Raw genomic sequence first — 21,910 nt, forward strand, 5'->3', positions numbered from 1 at the left:
CAAAATTCATCTAAAAAATAATTTAAAAAGCACTATAAATACTTTGAGGAAAATTTGAGTAACTCTTTGAAGTTACTATAAAAATGCCTTATTTTAAAAGATAAAAATTTAAATAATTTAAAACAATTACACTTTTTAAAGTTAAAGTTGTTTTAAGCAAATTTAAAATTAAAAAATTCATTTATAATATCATTTTTGATTAAAAAAAATAAATAATAGCAACGTACAAGGCTAGTGATTTATAAATAAAAGTGCAAAAATAAAATGCAGCAATTTTAATTATTTGAGGTGGAATTTTCCTTTATGTTACTTATTTAAAACTGAACATTTAAAATTTCTGTAAAAATTTAAAACTAAAACTTTTACTTTTAATAATATGTTTAATATTTGTAACTGTTTTTTTTTACCTTATTTTTTTTAACGAGAAAAAAAAAATACGTAAAATTTAAGCAAATAATTCTACTAAAACATGGCAATTCATTACATTTGTAAAAACTTCATTAAAAAAATAAAAAATGTACTATATTTTCTACTGCTAAAAAATAACTTGCACTAAAAGCTTCAAAGATGTTTTAAATAAAAGTGCACAATAAGTTCGTTTTTTTTTTCAAATCTATCTAAAATTACTTTTTTTTAATATTTAAAAAAAATACTTCATTTTAAAAGAGTGCTTTTTGATCTTATAAATTTAAAAAAATATAAACATTTAATAGAACGAACTAGATTTTTACACCTATATGACATAATAAGAACCATTCTAAGCAGTATATCAAGAAATAAATATCATCGGAAAGGGTTTAAACGTTCCTGTAAAAATAATTTCAGACGTTCCTGTAGTAACTCGAAAGGGTTCTCTCGGGTTGCCTCTTGAGGTGGTCTTCAATATTAATTGTGACGTCATTTTTGCCTAGCAACGAGTAACCCTTGTCATTTTCGCTCTCAACGGAGTTCCGCTTGTTTTCGTCGTTTTTAGCCTGTAAAGTTTATTTGCATTTTATTTAGAAATAGTTTATATAAAATCCTAAAAAGCTCCTTTAAAAACAAAACTAAATGTTGTTGTTTAAATCTGGTATTAATATTCATATAAAAAACATTTAATACTAAAATATAAGAAAAAAGTAATTACCTATAAACATTTTGAAATTTTTTCCATCTAAACTATGACCCATTAAATTTTGTTTACTTTAAGTCTATTGAACCGATACAACCAACTACATAGTACATTCAAAATGTATTAAACTGTTATTTTCGAACACTACAGATACTAATACAAAACCGCTTTGATATGAAAACATAGCAACCAACAACAATTTACCTTTGAATAGCAGAAAACACCAAATATGGCAATCAACATTCCCAGCATGTTGTATATGGTAACAGGATTTCTCATGAATATTATTGATACTATTATAACCACCACTCTCTTGGTAGCATTGCACACACTGTACGATAGCGGTGTTATCTGTTGAAATTGTTGAACAAATTGTTAAAATAAAAATGGCTTTATTTTCTTTTTTGTTTTTTTTTAATGCATTATATATTAATATGCTTTACTAAAGGTAATAAAGCTCAAAATGGAGTTATCTGTTGAAACTGTAATGAATACGTGCATTATTCATTATTTAAAGTTGAGCTCAGAGAATATTTGAGTTAGATACGCTTCATTGCACTAGCTAATGAGAATCATCTGACGTGTTTCAAACTAATTCTGATGCAACTAAACATCAGAACATGACAGGCAGATATATGTAAGCAGTTAGTTTAAGTTTGGTGTGCAGCTGGAAGCAACAACTATCTTGAACTGATTTGTGAATGTTATTGTTAGTATTGTTTTAAAAGTGAATATTTCAACTGGTATTTAATTGTTTAAATATTTAAGCCAGGTTTATAGTTAATAGTTTATTCTTTTACAGTTTTTTCTTTACTAAAAGTTTTATTTAATTTTTAGTTAATTTTTTAATGTCTTTTAAATAGATTTAAATAGCTTGTAGTTTCTAAAAAGTTTGTCATAGTAATTTATAGTTTTGTATATGCTAGTATTTCTTGTTGTGTTTTATACAAAAGATTCATCACTCTAAACTGTCTGTCTGATTTATATAAAGTAGCCTAGAGTAGCATTAAGTAGTTTATGTTTATTATGTCGAACTTAAATAGTATTAATGATAAGTTGCCTGCAGCGGGCTCTGAACATAAGCCTGTTAGAAGGTCACCCCGCTTGCAGGAAAAGTATGAACAAAAAGGTCAGGTTGACTATTTGCCCACAGTAAGTCAACCTGACCCAACTGAGGTTTTAAATGTTGGGCCACCAACATCGGTAGCCCACAAAACTATAATATTGTTATTAATATAAAAATTATTCAAAAATTCGTTTTCAAGTGTTTAATTTAAAAAACAATTGAATTTTTTAACCTGACAACATTACAGTGCTAAATTCAGCAGCTTTAACAAAAAAAAAAGACTGAAATGAAATTATTTTGATTGAAAATCAATTTATATAGAAAATTTAATTGAGCATGTATTATAGTCTTATAAATTTAATTTTTTTGTAAACTATTTGATATTTTGTAAATTTCAGTTATATCATTATGCTGATTTAAGTTACTACTAGTTTCATCACTACTGTTATATTATATTGTTGTATAGTTTAACATCAGCCTTATATTATTGTTACACACAAGCTCTATTATATTGATAGTTTTTTAAACACGGTTAGCCATATAAGCTATGTGTAAGTTTTGATATATAAACATATACAACTATTTGATGCTTCACATTAAAACACTTTTAATAACATTATTTTAAACATGAACACATCTAGTTATAACTAGCTGACTTTATTGTACAAACATTAGAATCAGTTCTAATTACTAATTTTTTGACTATGCTGATTGTAACAAAAGAAACAACATTATAAAAATTGCAACTATTTTGTTGTGAAAATATCAAAAAAAACTTTTGGTTGCTGTTACAATCAGTATGAAATTTTGTTTATTTAAGAGGAAAAATATTAGTTTTTGTTTAGAAAAAAATAGTACAAAATGAAATATTTATAAGTTTTTAGCTACAAAATGTACTTTCAAACTAACCATTTTAATAACGTAGAAAGCTAGCATGCTTTGCGTGAAATTGAAGAAAGCATCAATTATGATGAGAATTATCAGCCACTCTACATTTTCTATCTGTTAAAATATATAACTAGTTATGTTAACACTACATATATCAACTATAATGAGAAATATTAGCTATGTATATTCTATATTTGTCAATATATTTACTTCTCGTCAGTGATACGTAGTGGATAATAAAATTTTAAAGTATTTGTATGTTTGAAATTTTCATAAAGGTTTTTTTTTATACATTGACTTCATATTTTTACCGCTAGAAGAGTTAGGCACTAGGCAGTAATAATAGAGATTGCCAAAAATAAATTAAAAACTAAACCAAATGATTTTTTCAAGAATTTATTAACGTTGAGTCAATTCAATTTTCCAATAATTTAGATATAGTCTAAGTAGCTTTTTTAGTCAGATTATTTGGCAATTCTTGTTGTAATTAATTACACTGAGTTAACAATTATGGCTATAACATTAGAAATTCAAACACTGTAAGCTTGTCTATTTACAATTTCAACTCAACACCAACATCAACAATTTTTAACTTTAATAAAAACAAACAGTTGCTTATACTTAACTTCTAGCGGTACAAAATGTTTGTTATTAATGTTAAGTTTTGACTTAGTTCATCAAAAAACAAAACATATACCATAAGGTTTTGAATCTCATTATACACAAACCTCTTGAAAAGTGGAAACAGTCCATTTGGAAGCGTCCAGTACAATCCACACTGGAAGAAGGAAGCAAAAGCTGTATTCACTCAATTTCTTCAGTAAGTGCAACTGGTGCAGTCCAGTGTCGTTTATCACCTGTTTGTATGAGATTAAAACATGTATAATACGTTGCTTTTTTTTCCCCCTTTTTTAATTGAGTGTAGAAATTTAGTTCTAAATTTTTGATATGAACAACTGGTGTAATCCAGTGTCGTTTATAGCCTACGAAAATTATTAATAATATTGATACTAAATAAAAATTTTATTAACAAGTTAAATAAAATTGTTTATTTTTAATCGGTTGTAAAAACTCTTTTTTATTTGTTGGAAAACTAACTATAAACCATTATATAACTTGTTTTATAACTTGTTCTAAAAATATTAAAAGTATTTTTAAGTAATGCTGTAAAAGTTTATTTTTTGTAGGTAGTTTAGGTTTTTCAATAACTTTAATTAGTGAAAGTATCTAAACTGTAATAACTTAAAGTTATTTTAAATGCCAACATATATTTTAAAGGTATTTTTTAACACTTGTATAAAGTTTTTAATATATCTTAGAGCATAAAATAAAATTGTATAAGCAATATTACTTTACTCATACACGCTTATAAAAACATGAACAGTGAGGTGGAACATGTTTATCTTATCGTTTTCTAATTGGTTTACAAACAAATTTTTGCTTGTTTTTAGGGTAAGAGTAATTAAAATTATGTAACATTTTTCAACTATATGTAGCCTTTTCTAAGTAAACTGCTACTTAAAGAAGTCCAAAAATCCTTGGCTAACTTTTATTTTTCCATACTTTGTAAGCATCATACTTAAGGTAAAAATAAAGGTTTATAAAAATATTTGCTTTAATAATTAGCTGTAAATACAATTATTAAATTTTTCTAGTAAACAAACATTAAACTTGCTTTTTTATTGCTATTTAGTATTTCCAAAGTACTATAATAAATAAACAGTTGTTATGAAACAATAAGATTTTTACAGGTGATTAGTAGAGCGTTTAATAAGTTTATATTGTCGTTATTGTTATAAAAATTTAAACCGATTTATACCCAATAAGCGTTTTCTTTTAAAGTCAGGAAATGCTTATTGACCTTTTTAATTGATGATTTGTTATACATGAAATATTTAAAAACTTTTATTTTTAAATATCATTAAACATTTTAACTATACTATATTTTACTCTTTAACGGAAAATAAACTGTTTAATATAATGTTAGTATAACCAAAATAATTGTAACTTTTTTATATTTTATAATGATTGCAATAATAACAAATTAATTTACTTATACTAATGATAAGTTTTATTTTATAATTCAGCTAATATTTATTGTTAGAGATTTTCCAGCACAAACTTCCTTATTTGTTCATTTGTTAATCAGGAAATACAGGCAAGTAATTAAAATATGTAGGATCTATATAAGACTGTAAAAGTTTTACTCTAAATAGGAAACTCTTTTATAACAAAAGCTTTTACGGTTTATCCATATAAATTCCGAATACTTAATATTGTGGCCACCAGTAACAATAACCATATGTGCAGAAGTCCTATAATTAGTACTAATTAAAATATCAGTACTAAGTTAAATATGGTGGTAATAATAAATACTGACTAATATAAAAAGACAAACACTTTGGTTGTACAAACTTTAAGTTGATTCAGTAGAACAGTTTATAAATGCATGGACAATAAGCACATAAAAATGTAACTAAACTTAAAATTGCAGAACTAGTATTTATTTTATGTTTTGTTTAATTTATAAGCTTTTGTACTGGGCAATTTAAAAAAGTTTAGAAATACAATATTGTTCACTATAAGCCTTACACTTGTTGTTAAACAATGAAGTAAAATTATTAATACATAAAACTTATGTATTTTAAGTGCTTGAAAGTTACATATTTAGTTGTTGAAATGTCAAGCAAGAATACAAAACTGACCTTATTATAAATATTTAATTACATGTGTGTCAAACATAAGTAGATAACACTTGAAAACCGCTTTACTTAGAAAACAGTGTAAGTATGTACTATATTTTAAAAACACTATGAAAAAGTTCGCCAATATTTCATTAAATTTATTCATAAAATTATATTTCTAACCAAAAACTAATAACTTGGCAAACATATTACTTACTGTATAGAAACGCTATGAAAGTTAAAACTTTGTAAAAATAGTTCAAAACTATGTATTTTATCTCTAAAAGAATTTTTTTCAAGTTTTGAAAACTTGTTAGTTAAAAGATAAAAAAATAGTTAAACACAATGACCCTATGTGCACAAATAATAAATAATTATTGAAATGCTATTAATTTTCAGAAAGTTTAGAGTATGCTTACTTATACTTCTTAAGTGTTAACTAACTTCTTTGAAATATACATTTTGCACTGAAAAGTTTCGCTTTGCAAAAATAATAAACACAAAAAGTTAAAATTGATATATAACCTCAAAATATAATCTAAAATTTACAATAAATTGACCCAAATAACCTAAATTAAAAGTTTCTGTTTATATTTTGAAAGGAAAAATTTTACTTCAGCAAAAATAACGCAACTTAAAAAGTTCTTGTGTACATATAAACTGAAAATGTATACAATACATAATTAATTGTAGATATACTTTTTTTGCAGTATTTATTTTAAAATGAAAAATTTAAATTTGCAATATTAACAATAAAATATTATAAATTAATCAAATACATAGCTAAAACATTTTTTTTCAATAAATGTTTTGTAATAAAAAGTTTAAATTTGTAATAATAATGCAAATTAAATAATAATATAAACAAATAAACTAAATATGTATACAATACATAATCACTCACTTTTTTGCAGAAAATATTTTGCAATGAGAAGTTAAATGTTGCAATTAAAGCGAATATTAATCCTTGCAAATCAAATAGCATCTCAGTAGCTGTGGCAAGGCATATACCCAATACTATTGGTAGTAAGGAAAAATATACCTGTGGAATATTCAAGTTATAATGCTTTCAATTAAATGTATCTTGATATTTCAATTAGTATACAATTTTTGTACATTAGCTAAACTATTCAGTGTAATTAGTTTGGTTTGATAGATATAAAAGTTTCAAAGCTTTTTTTTCAATAGTATCACAGCTTAATACTTATTAACAATAAAATCATTATTTTTTATAGTATATAAAAACTAATATTATGATTAAATAAACAAGGTTAAAAGTAATCTAACTCATATGTTAAAATTTTTTGCCAGATAAAACTTAAAGATAAACTAAGGAAAATTCAAACATTTTAATTTGTTCTAAATTTTACGCTTGAGCTAATTTGAAAAATATTAGCACATAGGTCAAAAATATTACAAACTAAATGTTACTGGAAACTATGATTAGTATTTTATTTAAAAGATTTATATTATGTAATAAATACTAAAAATCAACGTTTGAGTTGTAAAAAACAACTTATAAGTTCTATCTCTTAAAAAAATTACATAACTTAAATAATTTAAGTTTAGACAAACTTGTCATTTAAACTTATAAATATTGGCAAAACATTCACTTCAAATTTCTCACTAATCCGGAAAAGTAAAGTTCATACTTTGATACGGAGCAGTTAAATAAAGTAAATACAATAAGACAACGCGTATAAACTACTACAACAACTCAATTGTTTGCTCAAATAATTTCTAAAGATTTTAATGAAACAAGCTTCTTTTCATGGTCAATTTCACACTTAAAAACTTAAAATAGTAAAATATTTTCTCATAGTTTATTTAAACTTTACAAGTAAAATAACCCATCTCAACGCTATTGATAATTAGTACACAAGTGAACTTTGTTATATCCACAACTTATATATATTTTTTTTTTCATTTTGATAAATAAAATATTCACTAATGTTTACAAATTTAAACTTTATTGCTTAAAAATTATATTTATTTAAAGTACACAATTTCAAAACAAACTAACAGTATAGGGGTGTGATTTTTTCATGAAAATTCGCGATAATATGACGGTCCAAATTGGCATTGATGCTTTTACTGTTTAAAATAATTAAAATGTTTTTAAAATATATAAAAGTATTTAAAAAGAAAAGTAAACGTATTTAAATTTAGCATACAAAAATGTTGTAAATAACAACTTGTTTCACATAGTTTGTTATCTAATTATGTTTTACTACAAATAGGAAGTTGTTAAAGATAAGAACTTTTTTAATAAATTCAAATCTTGTAGTGAACGGATTAAAGTTAAAAGATAAAAGTTGTATATATTTCTAAACATAAAAATAAAATGAATAAAATTATAAATTTCCAAATTTAAAAGTCTCAATTCAATGTGAAACAATTCAAAAGATTTATAAATAAAAATTGTTAAATATTTTTTTGGGAATATGCTTATTTATTAAATTTATATTTTCATTAAAAAAAATCAATTGAAACTAAGTTAATTTGTTATCTTATCAATGACATCATCATTCAAATGATAAACAAACGAAATAATCTTTTATATCACTAAAACACGTGTATTAATTGTGGAAATATTTGACTGTGTGTAACAGTGTAGTAATTGTTTAACAGTGAGTCAACTGTAATACTAACAACAGCCTTCTGAAAAAACATGTGCAATTTGTATGTAATTTTCTCTATACGAAAATAACTGTGTATTTTAGTTTTTAATACGTAGAAGTTATTGTGTGTTTTGTGATTATCAGAGTTTAATGTAGAACATTCTTGTCAACTTTTGATTTATAAGAATAAGGGGAATTTTGGAAAGTCTAAGTAAGGACATTTTTCAGGTTTTTGGCAAATGTTGTAAGCTTTAAAGATAATTATGAAAGGCTATGTTTAAAACGTTATAATTGATTAAATTTTACAATTATAAAATCGAAATCTATATTTAAACTATTTTTAAAGACAAGAGCAAATTTTTATCATACAATCTATTTAACGTAAGTATAATTTTTTACAAAACTATAATTGCTTTTTTTTTTGGAACTTTTGAAAATGTAAATAACACTTGTACAAACTAGTTAATTTGTTCCTTTAAACATACAAACCATCAAAATTAAAAACATAAATAAATACAGTAGTTTATAGAACAAGTTTTCCTAAAATTAGAAATAGAAAACAGAAGTTAACATGCTTGGTTAAATTCCTATAGACTTAATTTGCTACCTAATTAGATAAGTATTTATAAAGTTGAAAATGTTATTATTTTAAACACTTTCTTGTAAAAACTCAATTATAAAAAGCATAATTATTATAAATAGAAATTCTAAACAAAAGGAACTGCGTTGCGAAGTTAAATTAATTAAGTTTTAAACGACAGAAGAAAATAGTCAATCACAATTTAATGAGCTAATGGTAAATCAAAAGTTAGGCAATTAAAATATTTGCTTTTGTTGTCTTCACGGCATAAAAAAATTACATTTATTGATAGATAAATAGTTTTCTCTTGAAAATTCTGGTTTCTACTAATATTTTAGTGGAAAGTTTTAATTTCAAAACATGAACATAAATGTTGTAAATGACAGAAGAAAATGCTAAATCTCAATTTTACGGTTTAATAATGAGCTAAAAGGGAAAATTTGCTTTTATTGTCGCCATAGCATATAAAAAGTTACACATGTTACAGATAAGTAGTTGTTTTAAGTATCTAGTTGCTTCATCACCACGTTTTTATTTCAAAACATGACCAGCAATTTTTAATATACATAGTAATTATCATTTTTATGAGCCTTTTTTTATTAAAATTTAGTAGGTTGTATAAAAAAAGGACAAATCAAGTAAAAATAAAATATTAATCACTACTATTTCAGTTTATTTCTTTTACTTGTGTTGAGTTTACCATATGATTATGATTAAGGTTCTTATTCACATAGCTATTTTTATTATCATTGCTACATTTTTGTAAAAGCATATGTAACTTCACACTTAATTTTTGCTTTTAATTTCTAAGTCATTTTCAATGGTGGCAGAATATAACTGTCAACTGTAATACTAACAACAGCCTTCTGAAAAACATGTACAACTTGTAAGAAATTTTCTCTATACGAAAATAACTGTGTATTTTAGTTTTTCCTACGTAGAAGTTATTGTGTGTTTTGTGATGATCAGAGTTTAATGTAGAACATTCTTGTCAACTTTTGATTTATAAGAATAAGGGGAATTTTCGAAAGTCTAAGTAAGGACATTTTTCAGGTTTTTGGTTTAAAAATAAAGAGAAATGTTGTAAGCTCTCAAGATAAAATAGTAAAGCTATGCTTAAAACGTAATAATTGATTAAATGTTTCAATCATAAAAGTGAAATCTATATTTAAAACTACTTTTAAAGACAAGAGTAAATTTTGATCATACAATCTGTTTAACGTAAGTATAATTTTTAACCAAACTATAATTGCAGTTGTTTTTTTTTTTTGGAACTTTTGAAAATGTAAATAACACTTGTACAAACTAGTTAATTTGTTCCTTTAAACATACAAACCATCAAAATTAAAAACATAAATAAATACAGTTGTTTAAAGAACAAGTTTTACTAAAAATAGAAAATAGAAGTTGAAGTGCTTGGTTAAATTCCGATAGACTTAATTTGATGTCTGATTAAAAATTTATTTTTGAAAAAAAGAATGTTATTATTTTAAACACTTTCTTGTAAAAACTCAATTATAAAAAGCATAATTATTATAAATAGAAATTCTAAACAAAAGGAACTGCGTTGCGAAGTTAAATTAATTAAGTTTTAAACGACAGAAGAAAATAGTCAATCACAATTTAATGAGCTAATGGTAAGTTAAAAGTTAGGCAATTAAAATATTTGCTTTTGTTGTCTTCACGGCATATAGAAAATTACATCTATTGACAGATAAATAGTTTTCTCTTGAAAATTCTGGTTTCTATTAATATTTTAGTGGAAAGTTTTAATTTAAAAACATGAATATAAATGTTGTAAATGACAGAAGAAAATGCTCAATCACAATTTGACGATTAATAATGAGCTAAAAGGGAAAATTTTCTTTTATTGCCGCCACAGAATATAAAAAGTCACATATGTTAATAGATAATTAGTTGTTTAGTAAGAAATACAGTAACTAGTTGTTTCGTCAGCATATTTTTTTCAAAACATGAATACTAAATTTTAATACTTGTAGTAATTAACATTTTTATAAACCTTTTTTTGTCAAAATTTTTAATTCGTACAAAAAAATACAGAATTAGTAAAAATAGAATGTAGACAATTACGGTCGTTTTAGTTTATTTCTAATACTTGTGTTGAGTTTACATTATGATTATCATTCAAATTCTTATTCACAAAACTAGTTTTATTTGTGCCAAGATTTGTAACTTGAAAATTATTTTTTGCTTTTAAATTTTTAAAGTCGTTTTAATTTATTATTAGGGAAGAGTATATGTAATAGTTCGACATATATATTTTAATTGAAACATTAACACGAATCAATTAAAACTTTTATTACAAAAATCTACCTTGTTTTCACCCATGGAATAATTTTATTTACATTTTTATAACAATAATCAATTTTTTGTTTGGTATACTTAAAACCCATACTTTCTTTAAACTCCACATTAAAATCTGAAAAAAAATTCTAACATTTTTTTTTTTATAATTTGTTAACTCGTCTGGTAAAAAACCTACGAAAGTAAAATCTTCAGATTCCTAACTACCGTTAAGATTTTGAACTTTTATAACTTATAATTTAAAAAAACAAATAAAAATTAGGCTAGAATTATTTATGAACATTTGCTTAGACTAATTTAAAACTTAAATAATTTATCTTTTATAGAATGTTTAGTTAATTTTTAAACTATCTATCACAAAAAGATAGCTAAAACAATTTTAAAGCCACTATCAAATTATGCTAATTAGGATGAACTTATAAACTTATAATTTACAAATCTTGAAAAACATTTCAATAGATAATATTCATCAATTACGTACTTTTACAATAACAAAATAAAACATTTTGACACTACTCAAGACATTAAAGATATACTTTCCGTTAAAATCTATCAGAGAAAAGTTAAAATTATCTTTAAAACTAGGTCAGTTCTTTCAAAGTAGGCAATACAAATAAACAAAGTCTTTAACCAGCACTTCTTAAGATTTAATAAATTATATTTTTTTTTTATATTTTAATAAACTTACTCGTATGGGAATAGGAGAGGGGAATTTTCGAAATGCTGAACTGCGAGGATGTGGTGGCTAAAAATTTCCCTACTGCGAGAGGAATTATGTACTTCCACAGGTAACTTCGCTTTATATTGTGCGTTTTCTTTATCTGAATAAAAAATTTGAAATGTTTTCTGTTGATCAAAGTTCTTAATACAACTTAACAAAATCATAAATATTTTTGATAGAGAGCAGTACTTATTTAACTTCTTTTTAATTTCAAAATATATTGTGTGTGTGTTGAAAAAAAACGACTCATGCTTAAACAGTTTTTTAATAAAAAAGTATATCTTTAAGACAAAAAAAAACAATAATGACAACTTACAGAAAAGACTATGTTTTTTCCAGTTTATCTCAATACAAACTTCTAAAAAAATAAATACTGAAAAAGTTGTTTTACAGTACGCACATTTAAATATTTATTAGGTATGAGTATTACGGGTATCAAGTATGCCCTTTTTGAAAATTTATAACCCAAATAGTACACAAATGACCACTTGAGAAGAGCTATACTCATGAAGTTTGCTTAATAAAACCATCCTATACTTAACAGCGTAAAGTTTGTTAACATTTAACAAACAAACTAACACTTAGGAAGGACATAACGTGTGGTAGTAGCAATATAGCAGCAAGACAGTGAGCCATGGATACAGTAGTCGGATAATTGAACATGTTAAGTGTCATCTTAGCCGCCATGTTACTACATGCACTTGCGGAGTACCTATGTGTGAATATTTATTATAACTTAAACAGTGTGAATGTTTATTTTCTAAAGAGTAATTGTACTTTTCAAGTTGTAAACAAAACATATATAAAAAACTTTGAATTAAATTTTTAGCAAAATTCAATAATTGTAATAATTTGTTCAAATTTACCTATGAATATTTTGAAATGTTATTATTAATTATTTTGTTATTAACTATTTATTAAGCTTTTTATAATTGAACATGTAAAGTGTCATCTTGGCTGCCATGTTACTACATGCGCTTGCGGAGTACCTATGTGTGAATATTGTGTAACACTTAAACAGTATGACAGATTATTTGCTAAAGAGTAATTGTGAATTTCAAGTTGTAAACAAATACATGTTAAATAAATATCTAAAATGTAAAAATTTTTTATTGAAACATATAGCAAAATTTAATAGTTATTAATAGTTTTGTTTTAGTTTACTATTAGTTGATTCAACTATTGCTCCTAATATTGTATTTCCAAATTTTAACACATATAGTTTTCTCAAAGGGATGTATCTTATTATTTGAAAAACTTGTTTAATATTTCTTTATTATTTTCTTTAAGAAAAATAATCACAGGAAAAGTGTATAAAACTAAAACGTAAATTTTACATAAAAATAACCAAATTTTGTTTTAACTTTTGTAAAAACTAGCTGTTTTTATAACACTTAAAAAAGTATTGATATTAAACAGGCCTTAAGTTCTCAACAAATATAAAACAAATAACACAATAATTCAGCTATATAAACACTCGCAAGAAACTCAAGTTTTTATTTACATTTAAGTATTTGGAGTGCTTTTTTAGGAAGTCTGAAATAAAGCACATAATGACAACCCAGTAGACAAAAGACAACTAATTATACAATTATAATAATCAATTTATAGGAAGTATAATAAAAAACATTGAATAAAACATAGCCTTAATCAAGTGTGATTTTTTTTTATTACAATGTTCTTTATGAACAAGTTATGTAATTTTTGGTTCCAAGTTGATTTCATTACTATAACCGCTTTGATAAACTAGCAAAACTTGTTTTAATATTTCGCAAACATTCTATGAGTACCACGCTATAAAAGCGTGATAAAAATTAAACTTAGATTGTACAAACTCTTGTATTTTTATACTTTAATTATTTTCTTTTCAATTTTGTAAAACTAAGAATGCTTATAATGAGTTTATGTTACAAACTAAAATTTTACTAATTACTTACACCTTACACAATTAAGTTACAAAGTTTAAATAAAAGAGCATCTATTAGAATATTTTGCATTCATATAGCACACGTTCTGAAACTTTCACGTTTAAAAAGCATGATAAAATCTTATTTTAAAATAATAAAACCTTGTGGTGCACCGATCAAAATCACACTTGGCATACTTTAAAGTAAAAATTGTAACTACTTAACCTTACGTAACACTTAGTTATTTCATGTTACGGGTTACAAACAAATGAAAATTTGCTTTAAACTACAAAAATGTGTGCATAATTTGTACAGAGTGGTAATTTGGCTTTTTTTTTTAACTATCGGGTATTTTCATGTTAATGAATTAAAATTTATTTTGAGGATCTTTTTTGTGTGAACACTTAGTTCACATTACATAACATCGTGTCATGTTGTCATGTTACCGGCTACATATAAATGAAAACTTGCTTTAAACTACAAATAAAGATGTACAAGTTAAACAAAGTGGTAATTTAGCTTAACGTGACAAAAGCATAATAAACCAGTTTACATAAATATCTTACTTTTTACATTCTAACGGATATTTTCATGTTTACAAACTAAAATTTACATTGAGGCACTTTTTTGTGTGAATGCTAGTTTAGTTCAGGTACTTTACGTTACGATTTATAATGTGGTTAACATCTAGAACTGCTTCTATTTTAATTTTTACTTAAATCTTCAAGTGGAGTAGAGGAAGTAGAACTAAATAATTGAATAAATTATTTTATGAATGTGTTTCCTTTTTCAAACTAATTATAATAAGTAAATATTATAAACAAACTTGTTTTTGTAAATAACTTAACAGCTTTCTGATATTAATAGATAATTAACTACTGTATAAGATAGGAATAGCAAATGAAAAACAACAATAATTTAAATGAGCACATCACAATACTTTACAATTTATTTCTTTGAAATTTTATTAAGTAAAAGTGTTTCGCTCATTTAGCTCATTAGTAGTTATACTAAATTCTGGAAAGATATACTTAAAGTTCATGGAAATTACTGGTATTTAATCAAGAATAAAAATCTAACAAAAAAAAATTACTTTGAAAACTAAATCAAATTATTATATTAAGATTAAAGTTATTTGACTAATTTATTAATGAATGGTGAAATTGTAACTTTTAGGATTACTAGGGGTATAACTTTAACTAAATCTTTCAAATATATCGTTCAAGAATTTAATAAAAGTACTGATGAGCTCATTAAGCGAAACACTATAAAATTTAGACAGAATGAATTGTATTGATTCTCCTTTGAGATCTTTGTTTATAGGTTTTTAAAGCGTTAAAACATACAATAAAAACAACAATACTTCACTTAAATGGTCTTAAAGCACTAGTTTTTGTTAAACGTTGAAGCTAATCATGCAAACAATGAAATAATGTTCTGCGTTTTATACTTGCTTGAAGGCTTAAAACGTTTTTGACTGAGTAATTTGTTTTATGTAATAGCTTGTCATATAACCAAAAGATGAAAAGTGTTTGTAAATTTTTGCAAATAAATGTACTGTGTTGATTGAAATGGTGGCATGTTCTATGATTAAGTTATCAAAAACGTATCTAAATTAATACTTCCAACCTTTATTGTAAAATTTTACTATAATCTATAGTATCGCTTAAACCTCACTATCTTTTTGAGTTTAACTAAAAATGATGATAATATTTAAACCTATTGTGTTTCAATCTAATGCATGGTATGTATATTTGAAAACTAAACAAACTGTTTGAAACTTCATAGAAAAGGGTGCAGCTTTCATACGCATTTAATGTCTGAAAGCTTCACAATAATGAAAAGAAGATTTATACCGGATTTATACAGAAAGTTTAATCTATTTCAAACACATCCGCTTACAATACAGAAACCTGACACTTTAACATCAGATCACAACTGACCTCAATTAACTTTTATGGCAATTTTCAGAGAACTTGAACATTTTTCTGAATTTTCAGATATATTTTTCAGGTCTAATTGGCGATTAAAATTTTGTTTCAAACTTGACTATGTGTAACGCGAATTTCACCGGAATGTTTTAATTGAGTTAATTTCAATGCAACACAATATAATACAGGAAAGTTTAGTGATAAGACAAAGCAATCTCATTGTATAAAGAATATTTCACTTTTCAACTACCCATGCAGAATGTTTTAAACTCTTTGTTATTTATTTCATCATTACTTAAAATCATTTATTCATTTTGAAACTAAATGAAATTAAAATCATTTAGAGAACATACTAAGAAATATCAGCATTATCATAAACTTAAAAACATGTACTTTAAACCAATGTAAATTAAAAATAGTTTTCTTTTTATACTTGATAGGTGTAATATTTACTACTTTTACTGTAGTTTGAAGTAGTTTTGTTTTTGTCATAAAAAAACCAGCAATTAACAAAGACCAAGTATAACACCGCACATGAATATATATAGTCATTTTTATTTAAATTATGATGTAGTTTATAAATGATAAATATGTACTTATTTAATTATTAAAAAAATTATAAACATTACAACGTTATAAAAATACATATAATATATCATGTGAATTTCATTTTTAAATATTAAAAATACTCAACTAACCAGCAAATGCACAGCAGTATTAGTTTGGTGCTGGACTTGAACTTTTTGTACTTCTTGTTGCTCTGGTAACTTTGCTGGTAACCATTTTGCTTGTCAATTGGTTCGACGTGGTATATCGGCACTGCGCTGACTGGTGTTTGCAGGTAGGTCATTACAAATGGTTCAACAAATGGTTGTTTGGTTAGATGGTTTTACTTGGTTAATTCCGGTTGATTCTATTTAATACTGGTTTATATACACATCTGTTTTGGGGTATTCTATTTGAAACACAAAAGTTAAACTTGCCCTTACTTCAACACAAAATAAAACTAAAAGACTAGAAAAGTTGTTTGTTTTTAAGTTTACACTGCAAAAAAATACATTTAATATGTTAGCAGGAAAAATTTTAACAAAAAAATTTAAGAACTGCTTTTAATTTTACTGGCGAAAGTTTATTATTTATGTAAAAATAACTGTGAATTTTTTTTTAATGTTTACTTTATTCTATAAACTGCAACAAAACAAAATACCAACATTTGAATAAATATCAACAGTTATTAAAACAAATTTTACTAAACTAACTTTTCTTACTTTAACCAAAGCAATTTTATAAAATTAGTAAATAAAGTTTTCATAAAGCTGTTAGAACTTGTATAGTTCATTAAACTATAAAATGTTACCTAATGTATGTTACCTAAGGCTCATTATGAAAACTACTTCAACACACAAGAAGCTCAAACTTTATAGGTTGCTACTCCAACAGTGTTTGCTTAAATATTCAACTTTTTTTACGTAAGCGTTTAGTTACATTGGCGTCAAGTAGTTTTTGCAAACAAATGTTTTCTTGAAATTCACTTTCTCACCAGACGTATTTGTACAAACAAAAACACCCACTTTATAATAATTACTTCTTTAAAATTATTGTTTGTTTACACCCAAAACGTGCACTTTAAAGTTTTAGAGAGATGATCAACTATACTAATAATTTATTTGCTTGTTTACATTCACTTTGAGTGTTAAAGAATGTTCTAAGTACTTTTAAAATATTTTAATGAAAACTTTTTATTTCAATGTAACTGTAAACTATGGACTAATATTTGAACTTTTAGTTTGCTTGTAACTCAATTTTTAATAAAAAATATAAATTTAAATATAAAACTTTTTAACTTTTTGATTAATTTAAAAAAACTATTATTACATCAAAATATGTGTTCATTAACTATATATTCAAAAACAATTAATCTCGGGCAATAATTTTCTTTTTTCTACAGCAGCTACACACAGCCATAAATAAAGCATTAACTAACGAAAATTTAATAAAAGTCCTATACAGCCTTATTTAAATAAATAGAGTTAGCAAAAGCATTTTCATATATTGTCTAAATTCATTTTCTGTAGTAGTCAACTAAAAAACAAGTCCGAAAAGTTCCAATTACCATGTATCTTTTATAGCAAATACAAAACTTTAGATGATAATTTTCCAAACATTCAAAGTAGTAACCAACAATATTGTTAACATCCAACCAAGCCCCGACTAAAGTAATTAGTTTAAGTTGTGAATTTTCAGAAACAAAAACAAAAAAAAATCTCAATGCGATTGGTCTGTGGAGGTGTATGTTCGTAGGTATATAAAAAGTGTTTTCTTCTTGCAAAAATCGAGCTCAAGTGTAAAATAAATAGAGTTGAAACGGTTTTCTAACAAAAACAACTCGCTACGTAAACAGAAACACCAGTATCTTCTCCAACGGGTCCGGAAAATTGACTAAATAAATTAAGTAAGAATGTTTCACAAATAGTAGACAAATAAAAATGTCAACTAACAGAAATATATAGATACTGTATTAACATAAATCTTAATACATATACAAATAGCTCAAGGAACTTTAAAAATCAGTTCCAAAGGTCCGTATAGAAGTAACAACCAGAGAAAGAATGTATCCACAAATGGGGTAACCTAACAAAATAGACTAATTTTCTCCAAGTAAGAAAACAACAGAAATTTCTATACAAATTATCTAGACGTGTTTCAATGCAGGGGATTTTCCCGAAACTAATCAAAGGCAAGGGTGTCACCCTGGTCATCAACTTCCTTCACGTTCAGAACGTCAACAGACCCAGTGCCCCTAGATTCCTTGGCAACCACATCCTCCAGTTTCTTGTAGTTGCCAGGGTCAACCAGACAAGTCATGTCCAGTCCGCCTGTGAAAAATATTTTTGTTCTATGATAATCTTTTGTTATGCTTTATAGTTTATGCAACAGAATACAATATACTAAATTGAAGAAAAAACATTTTAAATATATAGTTTAAACTTAAACACTTTCCATTTTACGATTAAAACCACTAACTAAGATTCAATTCAAAACAATTTAATATATCTTTTTAACAAAATTCAACCCACCAATGAAATCTTCCTTTTCCACACTCTTCACCAGAGGAACTATTTTCTCCCTAATCTTCTTGGAGTCCTTGTTGGCTCCCGATTGTTGCGGGATGAGGAACCTCAGTCTCATTTGAGCGCGGCAGATGGGAATCTTCTCCTGCAGCTTCTTGATCACCTGCAACGAGTTGGTTTGATAATGTTTTAAATTGAATAAAAAAAAATATCTTTAAACATTGTACTTAGATTTCATAATGCCCTAAAAAACGTTTTGTAATTACAAAATTTACATGTTAAACTGATTGATTTTAGAATTACTAGCAGTATAAAGAAAATTGATGTATAACCTTGGTCTAAAATAAATTCACTATAAGGTTACCAAACAACAAAAACGCAGTAAGTGAAATTTTTGTCAAAAAAAAAACAATAATTTAAAAAAATTGAAAACAATTAATTAACTGACAAGCGCATAGCAACTCAGTGGTCAGTGAATAAAAATACTTAAGCTTTTCAATTCTATATAATAAACTTTATACTCACCAGTAACGCCTGCTGTTTAGCGTTCCTGTTCACGTTCACCGAAAAGTTTATTTCCTGCTTGATGGCGCCCTCTATGGCCTGTATGCTGTACGGACGCATGGTGTCGCTGTTCACCGACATTTCCGCCACCATCGTCGCAATCTGGTTGGTCATCTGGCCGAGTTGCTGCGCGCGCTCCTTCTCCGCTACCTGTTGGTATTTGTGTGCTTAAACATTAACGTTAGTTATTAAGAACATTCAAGTTGCTGAGCTCTGGTTTTAGAACATTTTTACAAAAACTAACATTCGTTTATTAATATAAGGAAATTTATTTAACTATAAGTTGCTCATGCCAGATAATTGAGGGTCAACTAATTTTTGAAGTTCAGTCAACATTAAAACTCTTAGTTGTATTTACTGTTTTCTAGTTATTATTGAAATAGAGAAAAATGATTAAACTAAATTAAGATTTCAAATTTCAAAAAATACTGCATTATTTATAAATCTTCACTAAACACTTTTTAAAACTAAAAATCCGTAATTTATATTAAAACGTACATAAAAAACTTTAAAGATGATTTCTTAATTGTCATGCCAAAAAATTCAGTAAAAACCACCGTATATTTATATCATTAGCAATAGTATTAAAAGCACAACTTTAATTTAACGTACACACACAAACCTACACTTCATCTTACTCTTAAACACTTCAGGCAAAACTAACCGCCAAACACAAAATATATAAGAACAAGATACAAATACAAAACACCATACCTGCAGTTGTCCTTTATCGAGTATTATCTTGCAAATCTCCGTCTGATCTGTCGTCTTGAACGCCTTCTCGAGGTCGGCGTTCTTGGCCATCTGACCCTTGCTGACGTTGGTGAACACTGAATGCGTCTGCAGCACCTCGTCTATGTTCTTTTCCGTCTTGTTCCTCCACGACATCACCTTCATGGTTGTAAAGCGTTAAATTTTAAAGTAGATTAAACAAGGTAAAGGTGCAACTTTTAAAGTCAATCTCATCTTAAGGATTTTTTTTTCATAGCGAGTAATAGTTTTTTACCATTTGAATTAAATCAGGTTTTGATAAGGGTCTAAATTTGGAGAGTTAAAATATTTCTTTATGGAAGGACTACCTAAAAGAGTAAAAAATAATGTGGAACTGATTGTTGTAAAGTGTTTAATTTGAATTTGTGCAAGGCATGTCCAGGTTTAAACACGTTTAAATAGTGAGGGGCAACTTTCTGTACAAGATGATCTTACTTTGAATAACGTGTTTAACTTTGCTAACAGCAGCTTTTTACTGCTTTTGCTAATGTCAGTTACATTGTCTTTATTGGTGTTAATAATTTGAATGTAATAGTTCATACAATCATGTATAGATAAGAAGTTATGGCAGCTTTTTGAAGTTGGTCCCGTTTCAAAGGTTTTAAAACTTTAGTAGCTTTATACTTGTTTTAACAGAAATTAGGTTTCGATATATGAGAATAAGGTGTCGGAGAATTAAATAGGTTTATTTGTAGGAGAACAAAATTAATAACTTGAAAGAATATTGTATTTAAAACTATGTTCCTCAACAGTTTTTCAATTTCAAGTAAAAGAAGACCCTATGGCCATAAGTTTTATTGAAAATTTTTCTTAATAAAAATCATGTTGTTGTAAAAAACATTTAAATTGTATAAAAAACTTTAAAACGTAAGAGCTAACAGTTCTTTCGAGTTAAACTAAGTTTAAAATTTGTTGAATAAAATAAACAATTTTAATTTTTTTTATAAATAAAAATTGTTAATACAATGCTAATTTTAAAAACTTCTGCAATAGTAATAAATGTGAAAGCTGCCAGACTTTTTAATGATATCACTTCCGAGAGTAAGAAATAATTAAATAATTGTTGTTGGTGAAAGTTTTATTTTAGCAAACCTGTTCGATTACTTATAACAAAAAAAAAACTTTTACACTATAAAATTTTTTACACTTTAAGTTATAATTTAAGTTAAAAAAGTTTTTTTATTTTTCGGTAATTCAAAGAATGTATGTTTAGCATACCGTTATCTAATAGTTGTGTTTGAGCCACTTAGAAACTAAATTGCAAAATAAGTATCAATAAAACAACTATAAATAAAGATTATTAAAACTGTATGTTTATCTGATGATTGCTTTATCAACTGTCTTAAGTTATAATTAAACTAATTTATAAGACACTTAGTAATTACCTCTAAAACATTCCGTAAAAATAAAATTAGTACAATTGAGCATTTATTTTTAGCAAACACAAACTTAATTTTCAGATTTAAATACACTGCTCTTAACTATTCAAATTGGTACTTTGTAAAAATATTATTACAGCATTGTAACAAACCATACCTTGTTTTTGTAGCAGGCAATTTCAAACCTCTTGCCAGCCTTCTTCATTCTCACGATGGCAATGTTGGTCAGCCTGGTCTGGTTGACTGGTGTGAATATCTTTGACATACTTTATTAATATATAAAACACTGTA

At 25.6% G+C, this 21,910-nt stretch overlaps 2 protein-coding genes across 2 annotated transcripts; both read right to left on the bottom strand.

The window, feature by feature from the left end:
* Window positions 1-294: 294 nt before the first annotated feature.
* Window positions 295-16,770, bottom strand: LOC145829311 (solute carrier family 35 member E1 homolog). The gene is made up of 9 exons (XM_082937075.1): window positions 16,533-16,770; window positions 12,576-12,708; window positions 11,964-12,096; window positions 7,773-7,843; window positions 6,654-6,791; window positions 3,794-3,922; window positions 3,087-3,179; window positions 1,316-1,462; window positions 295-974 (listed from the first exon to the last, which is right to left on the bottom strand). Exons 1-9 carry the CDS (start codon window positions 16,682-16,684, stop codon window positions 822-824), a joined length of 1,149 nt encoding a protein of 382 aa, XP_082793201.1. The 5' UTR covers window positions 16,685-16,770; the 3' UTR covers window positions 295-821.
* Window positions 16,771-17,168: 398 nt separating this feature from the next.
* LOC145830162 (ribosome maturation protein SBDS-like) lies at window positions 17,169-21,907 on the bottom strand. The gene is made up of 5 exons (XM_082938059.1): window positions 21,777-21,907; window positions 20,184-20,360; window positions 19,431-19,619; window positions 18,912-19,068; window positions 17,169-18,710 (listed from the first exon to the last, which is right to left on the bottom strand). Exons 1-5 carry the CDS (start codon window positions 21,882-21,884, stop codon window positions 18,562-18,564), a joined length of 780 nt encoding a protein of 259 aa, XP_082794185.1. The 5' UTR covers window positions 21,885-21,907; the 3' UTR covers window positions 17,169-18,561.
* Window positions 21,908-21,910: the final 3 nt, after the last annotated feature.

This window comes from Thalia democratica, chromosome 2, assembly GCF_965202585.1.
Source record: "Thalia democratica chromosome 2, ktThaDemo2.hap1.1, whole genome shotgun sequence".
Lineage (NCBI taxonomy): Eukaryota > Metazoa > Chordata > Thaliacea > Salpida > Salpidae > Thalia > Thalia democratica.